At 48.0% G+C, this 15,916-nt stretch overlaps 2 protein-coding genes across 6 annotated transcripts in view; both read right to left on the reverse strand.

Annotated features, from left to right (window-relative positions):
• Positions 1-103: 103 nt before the first annotated feature.
• cntn2 (contactin 2) lies at positions 104-8,650 on the reverse strand. The gene is made up of 23 exons (XM_085923777.1): positions 8,507-8,650; positions 7,476-7,588; positions 7,181-7,322; positions 6,916-7,091; positions 6,754-6,849; positions 6,449-6,661; positions 6,284-6,386; positions 5,900-6,081; positions 5,670-5,806; positions 5,389-5,518; positions 5,170-5,320; positions 4,692-4,819; positions 4,424-4,599; positions 4,085-4,205; positions 3,839-3,997; positions 3,609-3,758; positions 3,445-3,515; positions 3,075-3,315; positions 2,675-2,790; positions 2,352-2,538; positions 2,129-2,241; positions 1,474-1,645; positions 104-1,396 (listed from the first exon to the last, which is right to left on the reverse strand). Exons 2-23 carry the CDS (start codon positions 7,537-7,539, stop codon positions 1,287-1,289), a joined length of 3,138 nt encoding a protein of 1,045 aa, XP_085779903.1. The 5' UTR covers positions 7,540-7,588; positions 8,507-8,650; the 3' UTR covers positions 104-1,286.
• Positions 8,651-11,296: 2,646 nt separating this feature from the next.
• nfasca (neurofascin homolog (chicken) a) overlaps positions 11,297-15,916 on the reverse strand; it is a 33,643-nt gene continuing 29,023 nt past the window's right edge. For all 5 annotated transcript variants that reach the window (XM_085924775.1, XM_085924772.1, XM_085924774.1 and 2 more), the window contains one exon: positions 11,297-14,647. In XM_085924775.1, coding sequence (XP_085780901.1) covers positions 14,419-14,647 — 229 coding nt within the window. In that variant the 3' untranslated portion in view covers positions 11,297-14,418. The remainder of the gene's footprint in view (positions 14,648-15,916) is intronic.

Raw genomic sequence — 15,916 nt, forward strand, 5'->3', positions numbered from 1 at the left:
TCAAAATGATTGATGATGGCAGCTCCCATTTCAAAGGATATCATTCAAGATGAAGGACTCATAAAAGGCACACAAGTAGAGTCATACGATCACAGCTGTGTTTATTTCATCATATTGAACAATTTCAAGCCGCCTTCACATTTGGCTTTCAAAAAAGCTGAAAGGCAACATCATTGCAATTTCAGCTTTTTCTCCGGCTTGGTTGCTTGTCATACCTAGCTTACCAGTAAATTGAAATACTACCATACTAAAGGCATTGGGAAATGATGTCTTTACGCACGCATTTGCAACATTCATCTTTGAGTCAGTCAGCAATTCTGGCGTGTGTGTGTGTGTGTGTGTCGGGCCGAGCGAAGACCTCCAAATGTCCGTACGTCGAGCTCGCTTTGTCAGCTGCCCGTGAGCCTCCATGGATGGACGACATCATCGTTATGGTGACATTTTGAAACGACGCGTTGGTCAAGTGCACCGCCACATTTGCCATCAAGTTTGAAAAGATCTTTTGAAAGATCAGCAAATCCGCTATTGTGTATTGAAGATGAATTGTCGTCGGATTATCACTTTCAAATAGTCACTGCGCCGTCCAGTCTAATAAATGTTTGACATTAGCGCTGATAGAAGCTGACAGGATTACAATGAGGGGGAATAAATGACATTGTTAACGGCGTGCCTGCCAATCGCTGTCGCCGAGTAGTTATCGACCTGGCAGCATAAAAGCAGATGCCATAAAACAAAAGGCATGACACCAGCGTTTTTAAATTGATCCCAATTATAGGCAAACAATAGGGACTAGTGAGGAAAAATACAAGGTAGAGCTCCACCCTGGAAAATAAACCAATCAATCAATAATTCTGCATCCGACTAGCGACATACATCTCCAATAGTGTACCGGGAATCAAATGACACATGGTGACTTTGATGCAGGCAGCTTCACACAATGATTTCATGAGAGCATTTTCTAATTGGCCAATTGATGACCCTCGGCTAGCTCGAGGAACCAAACAAAAGTGGAGAAAAAATCCTGTGAAGCCAAGCTGTGGTGGCCATTGTGTGGAATTCATATTCATTTTCAACAATGTTTGCTACGTTTACAATGACACGACTCGTGACTTTTGAATGCCGTGCCGGTTCCCAAACGCTAAACGTTTTCTAAGACATGCTGACGCGGGAAGGTGAAAAGTTTCCCGCTGCTTTGAGACGACGCATTCACTCACCCTCCTACTACTTTTAGTTTTTTGCCCACCCGTTCCAATCCAACCCGAATGACACGGAGACATCAGAAGCGTTCACTGGAAGTCGATCAACGAAAGAGCCGGGCCTGACACCACGCTGAGAAGAAACACGGCAACCGGCAGCTGGAGCGAACTGGCCTTGTTCTGTACCATCATGCCGGTTCCTGAAAAAGACACGGCCGCGTATCACACCGCTGCATCGAGCTCACACGCAAATGTTTTCAACCCAAAGTGGATTCACCTGCGTCCCGCGAGACGATAATCTCGTGCGCAGGTCCGTCGCCACCTTCGCCCCAGGATCGAAGTTCCACTACAACGTATCCGTTCTTGTCTTTGGGCAGGGGCAGGTTGACCGAGGTCTTGGCCACGTCCAGGACCTTCAAAACGCTTTGGCCCTCGTGCTTGTACAGAACCTGTCAGAGTCACACGTTTGGTTAGCGTCGAGGCCAACTTGTCGGTGGCTGTCAAGATTCAAGAAGAATTGATTCGCCATGTTTGAGCGTGCCAAAGAAGGAATTTGACTTTGTTACATCACAGTCTCTGTTCAACATTTAGGTGACTATTCATTTTATTAGGATGAACTCTGATACGTGCTTTTTACGACTCCCAAAAACTAAAGATCAATCCGAATAATAAAATAGGAATTAATAATTAGCTCAGATTTTTTTTTTTGGGTTCTCCCAACAGACAGATTTATTGTTACGCTCCAATCAAACAAGAGTGTGTTCTTGCACAAAGTATACGGTACGAAACGCGCTCCAAAGTCCAAGAGAGACGTCGGTTTCTGCTGCCATCAGATCATTTCCGTCGCAGGTGCGAAGGCTACGCTTGGCCTCGGCCTCGGTCGACAGTATTGGCCAGACGCCATGTCCAAAAAGTCTGCAAACAAGACTCACTTTGTAGCCGAGTACCGCCGACTCATTGTGCATGGCCTTCACGTGGTCCCATCGCACAATCACCCACGAAGCGTCCGTCCGCCACGATACATTTGCTGGGGCCCGGTTAGGAGCTGAAGGAAGAAGCGACTCACTATTTGACTTGAAATGGATGGCCTTTCCCTTAGCCATGAGAAATTAGGGCGTCTTTGCACCTTTGACTGTCTGTGATTGAGCTACCTACGTGGTTTCCTGGTGGTGACGGTGGATCGCGGCGAGGGTGGCCCAGTGCCCGCGCTGTTATACGCCAGAACGGCCACGTGATAGCGAGTGCTGGGACGTAGTCCCGACACCCTGGCCGTGCTTTCCAGCCCTGCCGTGCGCACTCGATCGGCTGCCGCTTCCCGTTCGTGCTGGCGCCAGTAGCGGATCTAAACAGACATTGTTTCTCATCTCCAATCAATAGTGCAAAGAGGAAATACTCGACGTATGCGTTGATGGATCAGGTGATGGGAAAAGAATCCATATTTGAGAAAATGCAGTCAAGCAAGCACGAGGTCGCTCAACCTCATATCCTCTCAGGATCCCGTTGGTGTTGGCTTGCAGGACGGGCTCCCATGACACTTGGATCTCAAAAGCTGTCAGTGCACTGACATTTATGCTTAGCGGTCCAACCGTTGGCTCTGTGAAGGAAGGAAGGAGGGGACAAATGCACATATGTTAGAAGGAAGATGAAAATGTTGTCGTGTGTGGACAAAGCCTTCCTTTTCCATCTGAAAAGAGAGCCGCACGTACAGCTAAACAGGTGAGAGAACATTAGGACGCCCCCTGTTGGTCATTCATGTCCATTTTCATTTGAATAGAAATCACAAACAGAAGGGAAGGAAGGAAGGACTGTTGTCAGCAAAGCCTGGGTTAAAACAGCAGCATTTGTGTGAAAAGACGAAATGAATCAAAAGTAACCAACCTTCCTCAGCAGAGTGGATGACAGCAATTTGGCTGAAGGGACCTTGGCCCTTGCGGTTAAAGGCTTTAATTTTCACCTCAAAGGGGCTGTATGGCGGCAGAGTGGCCTCGTAGAACACATAGCGGGACGACTCCACAAAAGGGACGCGCGCTTGCGTCCACGGTGATGACGGCTCTTCTTTCTTCCTGAAAGCCAGGAGGTAGCCAAAGCTGTCACCGTTCTGGTATTCTCTGGCCATGGGCTGGAGAAGCAGAAGAAGACCCAGGGTCGGCAAAGCCAGTCCCAGCCGCTTTCCCACCCTGGCCTGGCCTGGCCTGGCCTGTGGCCTGGCCTGGCCTGGGGTCTGTGGTCTGGCCTGGCCTCCACTTACTGTCCACGTGATGATAAGTTCATGGCGATCTCCTCCTCCACCCCCGAGTCCACTGGGTGCCACGGATGGAGCTGCACACCACATAGCATTTTACCACCAAGGGAACGAACAAACTGATCCATCGATCCATCCATTGATTGATTGATCGATCGATGTCATCTCACCTAACTGCTGCGTGCGGATGGTATGCGAGGGCGCGCTGGGCTCGCCGCTGCCCAGGATGTTGCTGGCGATGACCCGAAATTCATAATCCATCCAGGGCACCAGGCCAATCACATAGGCCGACTCTGCGTTGCCTTCAATGTTGACTGGCTCTGGTTTGAAAATGAAAGGAGTTTGCTGACGCAGGCCGCCCAATGGCAAGTCAACGGACAACGTCGTTTGCTTTCCGCACCGGTCCGCAAGCGCTTCCAGGTGGGCGACAGAGAAGATCGGCCCGTGATGACGTAATTGCCAATGGGACTGTGGTTGTCGTAGCCGCGACTCCACCTCAACTCCGCCGACGTCTCAGCCACATTTCTCACCAGTAAACCGCCGGGTGGTCCCGGGGGCCCTGAAACAAAGGCGAGAGACGTGGCAGCCAAAGCACCCTAAAGTCCCATTTTCCAATCAACGCCGGTCACTTTCGGTTGCATTTTACCTCGTACCACCAGCTTGGCTGTGGCCGAGGCGCTGTCCACCACAGTTTGAGCGCTACACGTGTAAGTGCCCGCCTGACTCAGCTGAGCGTTGACGAGGAACAGGTCTCCGATGGTTTCCTTCTACATGGGGACAACAACGGTGATATCACGCAAAAGCTATTTTTTCCAAAGCGAGTTTGCTCGCGGCTCTGCAACGTAAAAGCCGACCACCTGTCCGAAAGTTGGAATAATGACAATGTTCATTGTTGGACAATGTTGAGTTCAACAAGCGACGACTCAAAACCTTCTCCATTCTTTTTCTCATTGAATGGACGAATTTTGCCTCGTCTCTCGCTCACCCCCTCTACTCGACGGTACGGCCCCGTGGAATCCTCCAGGTCCAGCAGAGCCCCGTTGAGGGCCCAAGTGAAGGTCAGGTCCATGGTGGGATCATGAGAAGCGTGACACTGCAGGGTCACGTTCTCACCTCGATTGATGTCGGCGTTGGACGGAGCCAATGTGATCTTGGTAGCATCTGGCGGCGGTGGTGGTTTCAATCAATCAATATTGGACTCGAGCGATATTGGAGACTACGTCATTTGGGTGTGTGTGTGCAGCAAATGCTACCTCTGACAGACAAGTGTCCCGTGCTGTTAGCTTTGCCCAGATAATTTTCAGCAAAGCAAGTGTATTTGCCTTCATCTGCTCGGCTTATGTTGGTGATCCACAAGACTCCGTCGGGAGTCACCGTCACCCTGTGCAAACAATATCAGACACACATGACGCGATGGAAGAATCGGCCGCATCCATTTGCTTCAATGTGCAGTCGACTCAATGTCCATCGGTCATTCATCGGTCATCCATCCATCAGTCATCCATCCATCGGTCATGCATCCATCGGTCATGCATCCATCGGTCATCCATCGGTCATCCATCCATCAGTCATCCATCCATCGGTCATCCATCGGTCATCCATCCATCCATCCATCCATCCATCCATCCATCCATCCATCCATCCATCCATCCATCCATCCATCCATCCATCCATCCACCCAATCATCATGAAGAAATGGGCAGATTTTCTTTCCCCTTCCTCTCCGTATACCTGCTACTGTTGGTGAGCAACTCGGTCCCACGACTCCAGAAGAGGCCGGGCTTGGGGGCCGCTCGCGGGCGACACTCAATGCTCACTCGTCCCCCTCTGGCTGCAGGGATCAGTTTTCGCACAGGGTTCGATCGGAAGTCTGGAGCCTGAACTGCGGACGGACAAACGGCGCAACGGCGCTTTAGCGCAACAAAAGAGTCTTCCGACTTTGAGTCTTACCTTGGACTCTTAGCTCAGCGGTAGAGTAGATTGTTCCATGCTTGTTCTCAGCAACACACTGGTACATCCCCGAATCCTCCAGAGCCAGGTTGCTGATCTTCAGACGAGCGCCATTGACTTCTACTCTGTCCTGGAGAGTTAGACAGAAGGTTAGAAAGTGATTTTTTTTTCTTTTCTTACAAGACTAATTACGAATGATGTTTTTCTTGCTTGACGGCACAATGTTCTAAGCAGACAAAACAGAACAAAATGCTACGATTGTTTTTTCTTTTTGTTTGCACCTGCGTAGTGAGCGGCTGTCCGTTGCGGAGCCAGCGAACGGAAGGTCGTGGTTTCCCGGCAGCCACGCAACTCCAGTGAAGCTCAGAACTTATTTCCACTTCAGAGTCACTCATCACCTGCAACCAGTCTGGCTGAGCTGAAGCACACACGCAAAACAAAAGAGGAGGCCATGTGTCAAACCGCAGCGATTGACCGCAAATGAAAAAAAAAAAAACACGCTGAGAAAAACCTTGCACGCTGATGCGGCCCTGATACACGTCGACTCCCTCGGAATTGCGGGCTTCGCACTCGTAGACGCCCTCGTCATCAAAGGACAGATCTGGGAGGATCAGGGTGGGACCTTCCACGCTAGAACCCGCCTTGGACGGCATGAGTCCATCCACCTTTTTCCATCTCACATTTGGGACTGGACTACATACAGAAAGGAAAGAGGAACCGTGAAAGGGCGAGCATTTTCTCACCAATGTGGTCACGTGACCCTGAATGTGAGGTCAGCAAAACGGCCGGCCAGCTATCAGCCAGCCAGGCAGCCAGGCAGCCAGGCAGCCAGGCAGCCAGCCCGCCAGCCCGCCAGGCAGCCAGCCCCCTCTGAATTCGCCGCTTTGAAACTTACTTTCCATAGGCGAAGCACTCCAAGTGAGCGGCGTGCCCTGCAAGGGCGTAGGTCTCGGCCGGGAAGCGCACTTTGATGATCGGAGCCCACTTCTTTGGATTGGCTGCAGTCAAAGCGGCGCACCACTTTCATTTCTTATCATCCGTCGTCATTCTGGGGTCTTACCTTCAGGTAGCACGGTGAGTTGGTTGGCTTTGCTGAAGGTACTTTTGGTACTGATGTCCATGTTGATGGTCGTGAAGCAGAAGTAGTTGCCCGTATCATTGATCTCCACTTTGGCAAGGTAAAGGTTACCCGTTACCTGGGATACAAACCAGCGGCCGGCATCTTTCTTGATGAAGTTTGGAAACTCGTTGAGGAGCCACCGGTAGGACAGAACTGCGAAAAACAACAACAAAAAAAGACCCGACGGTGCCGGTTGAGACCACTCGACCCTCCTTAATGGCTAAAAGTCTCAACCGTGACATTACCTGGGTAATGTGGAGGCGCCTGACATGCCAGGAATGTTCCCATGCCTTCATAAGCCGTCTGAGGACTCCTGCTGTCAGGAGGAAAGTCGTGGAGGTCTAAAAGAAGGAAAACAGATCATCGAGTCCATGACAAAGATTGGGTCCTGTCGTTGCTTGACTTACAGCCAAATTTGAGGTTCGCCGCTCTGCTGATGATAGTGCCGCAGCGGTTGATGGCCAGACACTGATAAGAACCGGCGTCTCGAGCCGACTCTGGTCTACCGATCGCCAAGTTACCGGCGACCATGGAATAACGGAGGTCTAAGCCCAGCGGAACCTCGCTACCGTTCACCAACCACCTGCGTGTGCGAGACAAATCGAAAGAAAGATGGCAGGGAGGGGTACGAGAACACTTTGAAAGCTTCCGCCAGATACGACGTATAGCCACCTGTAGGAAGCCGCTGGACTTGCCCTGGCCTGACAGCTGAGAATTACCTTGCCTTCACTCAGGCCTTCGGGGTAGATTAGACTGCTTGGCTGTTCTTCAAACACTGGCCCGCTATCGTGACCAGAGACACACACGTCTCCACCTGCAAAAACAAACAAACAAACAAACAAACAAACAAACAAACAAACAAACAAACAAACCGAGGAGGCCATTCTGGGAATCAGCAAGATGAACAGGAGGCAAGAGATGCCCACAGAGAAAGACACAAAGGTGGTATTCATTTGCATCAACTTGCCCAAAGCCTGAAGTGGAAGTGAGCTGAGGAGCAGTAGGCTGAAGTAAATCTCCATGGTCTCCATCCACTTCACAAAGAGATCAAGTCTGTGAGAGCGAGCGACCTGTTTATGCCTACAAAAAACACAACAAATGAAAGTCAGCTTCCATTTAGGCCATTTCTTTATTGGACGGGTTTGGAAGCAACCTGGCTTTAAAACAAAACAAAACAAAACAAAACAAAACAAAACGTGATCAATCAATGACTTCAAGAAGCGGGAGAAGTACTTCATCACCCCCCCCCCCCCCCCCCACACACACACACACACGTACTGTACTGTGTCATGTACTTTTCATCCCAACATCCATTCAAGTGCTCTACATGGAAATTCAAGATGACATCACATGACGTGGTTTTTGTTTGTTTTAAAGAAATGTAGTAGAAATAAATGTTTTCATCGAATGCCCAGTAAGAAAGCAGGTTGCGCGGAGGGTAATTGCTTCCCAAATGTGCTTCGGCATGAATAACGCTGCTTCGTCATCATCTGCCCAATGATTTCTCCACCAGTGAGGATGACACAATAGGCAGCACCTAGAAACAATCGCGCTCCATCAATCCTTTGAAAACGTTGCAATGAACTGTTGTTCTGCATTGTCTCTGCCTGCCTGCCTGCCTGCCTGCCTGCCTGCCTGCCTGCCTGCCTGCCTGCCTGCCTGCCTGCCTGCCTGCCTGCCTGCCTGCCTGCCTGCCTGCCTGCCTGCCTGCCTGCCTGCCTGCCTGCCTGCCTGCCTGCCTGCCTGCCTGCCTGCCTGCAATAGGCGTTGATTGAAGTTTAAAAGCAACCTTCGGCAACACGCATTAGTTGCTCGATAAGACGCATCTTACGGGGAAAACACGGATGATGGGCTTCTGCCGGAGCTCGGACGCCCCCGCTGCTGCCGCCGCTGCTGCGTCAAGCAAGCTCGCGCAGCACATCCTCGTGGAAATGCACAAACGAAGCCTGCGAAATGTGCCCTTTGGACATTACAAATAGGATGAAGGATGGCGTTTACCTTGAGCAGCAGCAATGATGCGAGAGCCGCGCAGGCAGACACGCAGGCAGGCAGACACGCAGGCACGCAGGAAGGCAGACACGCAGGCAGGCAAGGCTAATTTATTCCCTTGTCAAGGAAAGCCCACAACGTCTTTGGATGGACACAATTTTGTGCGTGGCTGGCCACATTCTACTGTCGCGATCCGCTCATCCCATATTCCATATTCCTTCCCGCCCCCTTGCTTTTCTTCGCATCCCTTCTTTATGTTCATCCCTGAAAAGTTGGCGTCAATACCAGAGTGCCGCTTCCGGTACTGGCTGTTTTACAAAGTTAAAGCTAAATTGTCATTTGGTGCCACTTTCGGTACTTTCTGTTTTACAAAGTCTTTTTGTTGTTGTTGTTCGACGCTAAACCCTGGGTGGACTGCTGACAAGAAATGTATGTTGCGCTTAAAGCTATCTCTAGATGTCTACATTGCAAGAAAGCCAATTGGTTTTAAGAAAGGAATCTGATGTACAAAAACGCGGCTAAGCGTCGGGTTGGCCGAGATGACCAGAGAAGACCTCGTCTGGTCATATTCTGCGTTGATTTCCTAGGAAGGTTGCGTGTGTCACATCCAGATGGCCTGCTGCATGTGGAACCTGACTCAGTGTTGCTAGTCAAGCGGTAGAGACAACCATTGGCTCCGGTCTTCATTTGGACGTGGCGTTTGTATGCTTTCCAAAAATGTGCATGTTCATTGGCTGCAAATATAAGAACATAGAGTGTGAAGGATGACTAAAGATCACTTCAGGGCTGAATTGCCAATTAAAAAAAGATGCGCTTGTTTTGGCTTCCACGCCCTGCCGAGCTTGTTCTCCTCCACCACCACCACATCCGTCGTGTGTCAGATAGACAGAGCAGAAACAGGACTATTCCCTTGTGTTTGGCTAAAGTGGCCATTCGGTGAGGCGCATCTAATCACGTAGCACTGCATGCATGGAGCGAGCGCTGGAGAACAAGCCCATCATAAATGAGATGCTTAAGGATTCTATCCATCCATCTTATATCGATTGAGTTTCTAAAACAGGGCTCCCCAACTTTTTTAAGCACCAAGGACCGGATAAATACAACGAAATGGAATGATCTAACCGGCAATGGTATGATGGCAGGAGGTGCGTCGCAAAAGACTCGGCTGAAAACGAGGAATAGAAAGAAGAACAACAGAAGTGCGTTGCTATTTACTGTTACCTATTTCAAACTAATGACCGAGCAGGACACGGCAAACAAGGTCTGAATGTCCAACTAGTTTTAGTTTGGGGGGGGAATACTAATGGTATTTTGGATATTCGTACATTTTGAAACCCCTTTTTCGCTATTTCGTCCAAATAAATCTGGAGCAAATGAAGTTCTCCTCACTTATAGCCACGATTTATCATTAGCGACAGGCCAAAAGACGACACATTTGAATGTAGAGCCTCATGTGAGGCCTAACCACAAACACACACACACACACACACACACACACACACACACACACACACACACACACACACACACACACACACAAATATGGCGGGCTTAACAGTACACGACGGAGTCAGTGGTGCACGAATCAATGAGACAATGTCTCATGCGAGTGTGAGGAGGCTCTGCGAGTTTGCCAATCCCCCACTTCCCTTGGGGATTCTACCCTGACTCTGCGCCGCCCGCATACGCACATTAGCCAGATGCCAGCAGGGAGGAGAGCCATTAGCTCATGTCACATGGACACCACCTTCGCCCCGCCCCGCAAGCAAGCAAGCAAGCAAGCAAGCAAGCAAGCAAGCAAGCAAGCAAGCAAGCAGGCAGGCAGGCAGGCAGGCAGGCAGGCAGCCAGGCAGGCAGCCACGCAGGCAGCCAGGCAGCCACGCAGGCAGCCAGCCACGCAGGCAGCCAGGCAGGCAGGCAGCCACGCAGGCAGCCAGGCAGGCAGGCAGCCACGCAGGCAGCCAGGCAGGCACTTGATTTGTCCAGTAGCTTCCCTGCCCCCAAGCACCCTTTGTCTTCTCCTTTCCACTGTCTTCTTCAGCAGCAGCAATCAATATGAATGCACTTTCAAAGAGAGGAAGGCAGTGGCAAATGCTTTAAGGACATTTGCGAGCATCATCCGACGTCGGTCGTCATCAAAAAGCACAACGTCAGCACATTTGTGAGGAGGATACGGAACATAGCCATCCACAATGGATGATGAGCAGTAGGAGCGGCCACCAGGGCTCGACCGACCGAGTAGAAGTCTTCACGTCTGCAACCAAAGCTTTTAAGACGCATGAATAATTTAGTCTTCCCAGATTGAGAGTACTTTGAAGCCCCTCCTCCGGTAGAAACCATGACAAATGACATTGGATTTTGCCCTCACTCAACATCACAAATGACAGACGGAAAAGGGGCGCAGTCAGAATCGGGTCGGGCTGAGCTCACCCCCTGTTAATGGAGACAAGGAAGGGAATACATGTAATAATTGCCTACTCCAGCTAATTGACACAGATGAAGATGAAGAAATACGTCGTTCTGTCAGGTTGAAAGAAAAACAACTAAGACAGCAAATAAAAATACAATATATGACCACTTCAGTGCTAATAAAAATCCTTTCAATTATGGAATTTAATTTGATTATTTACGAAATAAATCAAAATATAAAGCATGCACACACACAGACTTATTTTGAATGAATGACTTGGACAAAAGACCAGAAGTCAGAAGGTAGAGAAAAGAATATAGCTTTACTATAAAGAGGGCTTGGCTAGCAGAAGTTGCAACATTGCATCACACACACACACACACACACACACACACACACACACACACACACACACACACACACACACACACACACACACACACACACACACACACACACACACACACACACACACACACACGTACATGGTGACTACATGTTTGACTTTTTTTTTTTTCTTTCAATTATTATTAAGTCGATGTTTCTTACAAAAGCTGTTAATTGCATGTCAAAACAAGATTTGGACTCAGTATCATCAAAAAGAGAATTCATTGCAGAAAAGCCAAAGAACCTGAAAACAATGGTGGTGCAAATGTTCTGTTCTTCGTGCTTTGACCCCCCCACACACACACTCATGAAAGGTCAGCAGGAGACAGACACTGAGGGAGAGAGAGAGTGAGACACTGCAGGAAAGGAAAATGAGCGCAACTCAATGACAAAGAAAAGTCAGTATGGATGATTCTTTGTCTTTTGCAGTTGTCCATCTATGAGCTATGGCTGGGAGTATTTCCTTTTTTCAGTAAGCTGCTGAAGTATTTGCATTTTGAATTGTTGCCCGGGCTTTCATTCCGAGCTCAGGATGGTGGCAATCGGTGTTTTTGTTCCAAGGATGACATCATTCCTGATTTCAAATGGCCCCAAAAATGGGCCCCCGCACAGAAATGTGCCACTAATAATTCCATTATGCGTCTCCATCCATCCATCCATCCATCCATCCATCCATCCATCCATCCATCTATCTATCTATCTATCTATCTATCTATCGATCGATCGATCGGTAATACAGTGGAGTGCGCTAAATATGAACTTTGCAAGTCGACTTGGTGTGAAATATTCTTCTGTTTGTGCCACTACAATTGCAGGTTAGTTTATGCAATGGGACTAGGAGCAGCACTTAAAAGGAAATGAGTTTGAGCAAAATGCATGGTTGAACAACAGTTATGAACTCCAAAGCACCAATAAACAGCACATTACAAAGTGGGCCGTCAATTTGCTTCCACAGTGCATACATACAGAACAAGGGTGCCGCTCACATTTTCAAATGAGTCAGGCTTATTTGTTTGTTGGATATAGTAGAATTTGGGGGGAAAAAAAAAACATTTCAATATTTACAACAGGGTGTTTTGTTTTCTGGATGCTAATGTACGTACATAATATGTGGCAGATAAATTGCAAACGCACATAAATGTGAATAATAAGAGTAATACGAGATGGGTACAAGAAAAGCTTTTCTCACGTACGACAACACAATTTGTTCGTCGTTTCGGAAAAGACGGCCGCTCCAAAAAACAATTGAACATGTTACACTTACATACGTGTCCTAATGAACAAGAAGTTGTTTTTTTGCAAACATTGGGGCTATCGGTTACATAAAACAACAAAGGGGTCAAAAATGTTTGTGTCACATTTATTAAATACATGATTAGCTATAAGTAGGAATGAATTAACGGTACCCACATAGTAAAGCAATAAATACAATCTCAAATAAATCTGTCAAATCAAATATGAACGTGAACAGAAGTCAAATTGAAATCTATTGGATTTTATTAGCACTACTCTCTTGTGCTCAATTGAATTGTGCTGGACTACTGAATGAATGCAAAAAAAGTGGTGGAGTCGGAATTAGAAGCGCAGGCATACACATACAGTGCGTTTCTCCCTTCCACAAAGAGCACCGCAACAGCTTTTCAAAAGTTCAATGCACATAAAAGCCAATTTGGACAGGATAGAGACACGACGCGATACTATTCCTCTTCCATCAACTCTTACGATCGGCAACAACATCGTCGTAAACTCACAATGCTACTCGTGACTTGTTTGCAAATTGGGTGGGTGGGAAGAAAAAAAAAGAGCCATTCCTGTTTGCCTTGATATGTGTACTACTATGGTCCTGTGACTATTTCAATGCAGCGTCTGCTCCAAACTCAGCACTGAGCAGGCCCAGGACAGCAATTAAGAAAGAAAGAAAGCTTTCTTCTGTTTGGGCATCGATACTGCTACGTAGACATCGCCGTGTTGCTTGAAACCAAACACAAAGAGTGAAGAAGAAATTGGGAGCAGGCCTGGAGTATGGCTGCATTTCTGCCCTACAATAAAACGGCATGCGTACGTGACTTCATCTTTTTTTTATGATTCTTTTTTTCATTTATTTTAGCTAAAAACAAATGGGCAACTTTGCTGCTGTCACCAATAAGAAAATATTTTTGAAAAAGTAGTAGGCTATAATATAGAATATCTATGGATGATTATGATGCTAAATAGACGTTGCAGTGTTGGTATAAAATGTGTGAAATCAAATGTGAATCAAAAAACCCCCCAATGCTAATCATGATGTATACACCTGACAATATAGCATGCGTCAGTCAGCTTGCAGCAGCTTTTTGTTCCTCGAGCAAAAGTAACTCTTCCAAATGTTTCTTTTGTTGAGCTACTCCCATGCTACAAAACAAGTTGTTTTTGTACAAATGGGACGGACACATGAGCAACATACACTGTCAGAGCTGCTATAGCAGATATGGCTTTTTTTTCTTGACGCCGTTACCATCTTGGACATCTATCTGCACTCTGAGGTAAGGAAAGCGTTTCTACCACAGTGTAAAAGGCAAAGTGATCCGAAGCATGTGTCATATACCCTGCAGCTGGGATCCAAAAGAACACGTGCGCTTATGTCAAGTGGCATGCTAGCGTGCATAGCGAGATGGACGGACGCATGAAAAAATCGTGGACAGCATTCATTAAGATTGAATGAGACCTCTACCGGCGGTGGAAAATTCGAATCTTTCTTTTGTGTATATGTATCAATATGATAAACATATCTGCTAGGATCCTGCCGAGTTTGACGCTTGGAGGCCGATATGCCGTTGAACCTAGTACTCGTGGGGGGAAAAAAAAACGAGCGCTTTTGGATGCCGCTGAAAGCCACCCCGAAGGCACACGCAAGTCTGTGTGGAGAAAGGCCGGCCGGACGGGCAGCCGGGCAGGCAGCCAGCCGGGCAGCCGGCCGGGCAGCCTGAGAACAAAAGCAAATTGAGCGAATTCTTTCTCCAAGTTGTGGAAATGGAAAATAAAGGCATGAGCTGATAGCTCACAGTTGCATATACTATGTATTCATACGGAGTCTTCCTTCACCCGTGCGCCAGCCAGTCAGCCAGCCAGAGTCGAAAAAGTTGCACTACGCCAGGGAGTAGATGGCATTGACAGGCGAGGTGGCTTCCGAGCTTTCGTTGCCTTCAGTCTCGTCCTTGTCCTTCTTTACCGTGTACTGGCCGATGAAAGAGCCGTCCTCGTTGAACTGCCCGTCGCCGCCTTCTCCGTAGTCCACCAGGCTGTCGTCGCTCTCCTTCACGTTGGCCTCCAGTGACGTTTGGCTACCTTGGAGAGGCTTGTTGTCCTCGTCGCTGCTGCAAATCAAAGAGAAGCAGGCTATTATTTTTCCGTTTCCACGCTCTTTCACTTTGAAGGCCGGGCCACGCAAATCTCATCGACAGCTCATTCATTGCCGTGATTACCTTCAAAATAGTCTCGTTAGTTTGAAAGACTATCTCCTAAATACAGCTAAAGCTGGATTTTACGTGGAATTGCGCAAAGCCCACTAGAGACTCTTGAGAGAAAGTCTCGTTTTTTGAGAAAGCCATGGCTCCTTTGTCACGTCAGGCAAAGGTTGGCTCACGTCACCGTAAATGCTCCCCCCAACTTCTGTTGACATTCCTATTCAAAGAGATTTGACGCTGAAAAATAAAAAAATTCAGCTTCAGCTGTACACTGATCATGAATGAGTCACAAATGTAGCCACAAAACAAAAAATACGCACACTGTACAAGTTGTGTGATTTAGAGATTTTCATATTTACCCTTCATGAATATACGTATATACTGTCATCCACTGACTTTGGCCGGGAGGCGAGATACAATGGCTCGCCACTCAATCGAAATTCCATTGACACTGACGGGGATTTCCATGATTCAATTCATTTGCCATGCGTGATTTTTGAGTGGAAGGGGGAACCGGAGGGAGGGAGGGAGGTAGGGAGGGAGGACAACCCATGCAGGCACAGGAACAACATGCAAACTCCACACAGAAAGGTCTGGGGCAAACCCAGGAACTTTGACTGGATGGACACGTGCTGACAACATGCTCTCTCGCTCTCTTTGGGGGGGAGGGGAGGGACTTCCAAAGAAAATATAGACCTCGTCAGTTTGCATGTTAGACTTTTAAATAGCAACTGATGGGAGAAAAGATTCCTTGACAGGAAACGCAAATACACACCACGGAGTTCAATACAAGCAACTAGGGATGATACGCTACGCTACGCTACACTACACATGCTGATGCGACTAAAAAAAAAACAAAGACTGAGAAAATGTCACAAAGTCCACGGATATATGACGCATTACAATATACTCCGTGGACCTCTCGGAAATCACGAGCATAAAACACGAGAGTCAAGCTTCTCTCGTCTTCTCTCGCCTGCTCAAAAGTGCAATCGCGAGTGAGGACGGCGGGCACGGATCAGAAAGAAAAGGATGCTTTCTCGAATCTGTCAAATGTTAGTCACCCCAAATCCTGGACATGCAGAGTGCCAGGAAAGATGCCTGGCAAAGTACCTGTTCTTGTTTTGGTTCCTGTCAGGCATTGATGAGAGACAAGTTGTGAAAGGGGTAAAGAGTTAA

The sequence above is a fragment of the Syngnathus leptorhynchus genome, chromosome 11, assembly GCF_054491065.1.
Source record: "Syngnathus leptorhynchus isolate UIUO chromosome 11, UIUO_Slep, whole genome shotgun sequence".
NCBI lineage: Eukaryota > Metazoa > Chordata > Actinopteri > Syngnathiformes > Syngnathidae > Syngnathus > Syngnathus leptorhynchus.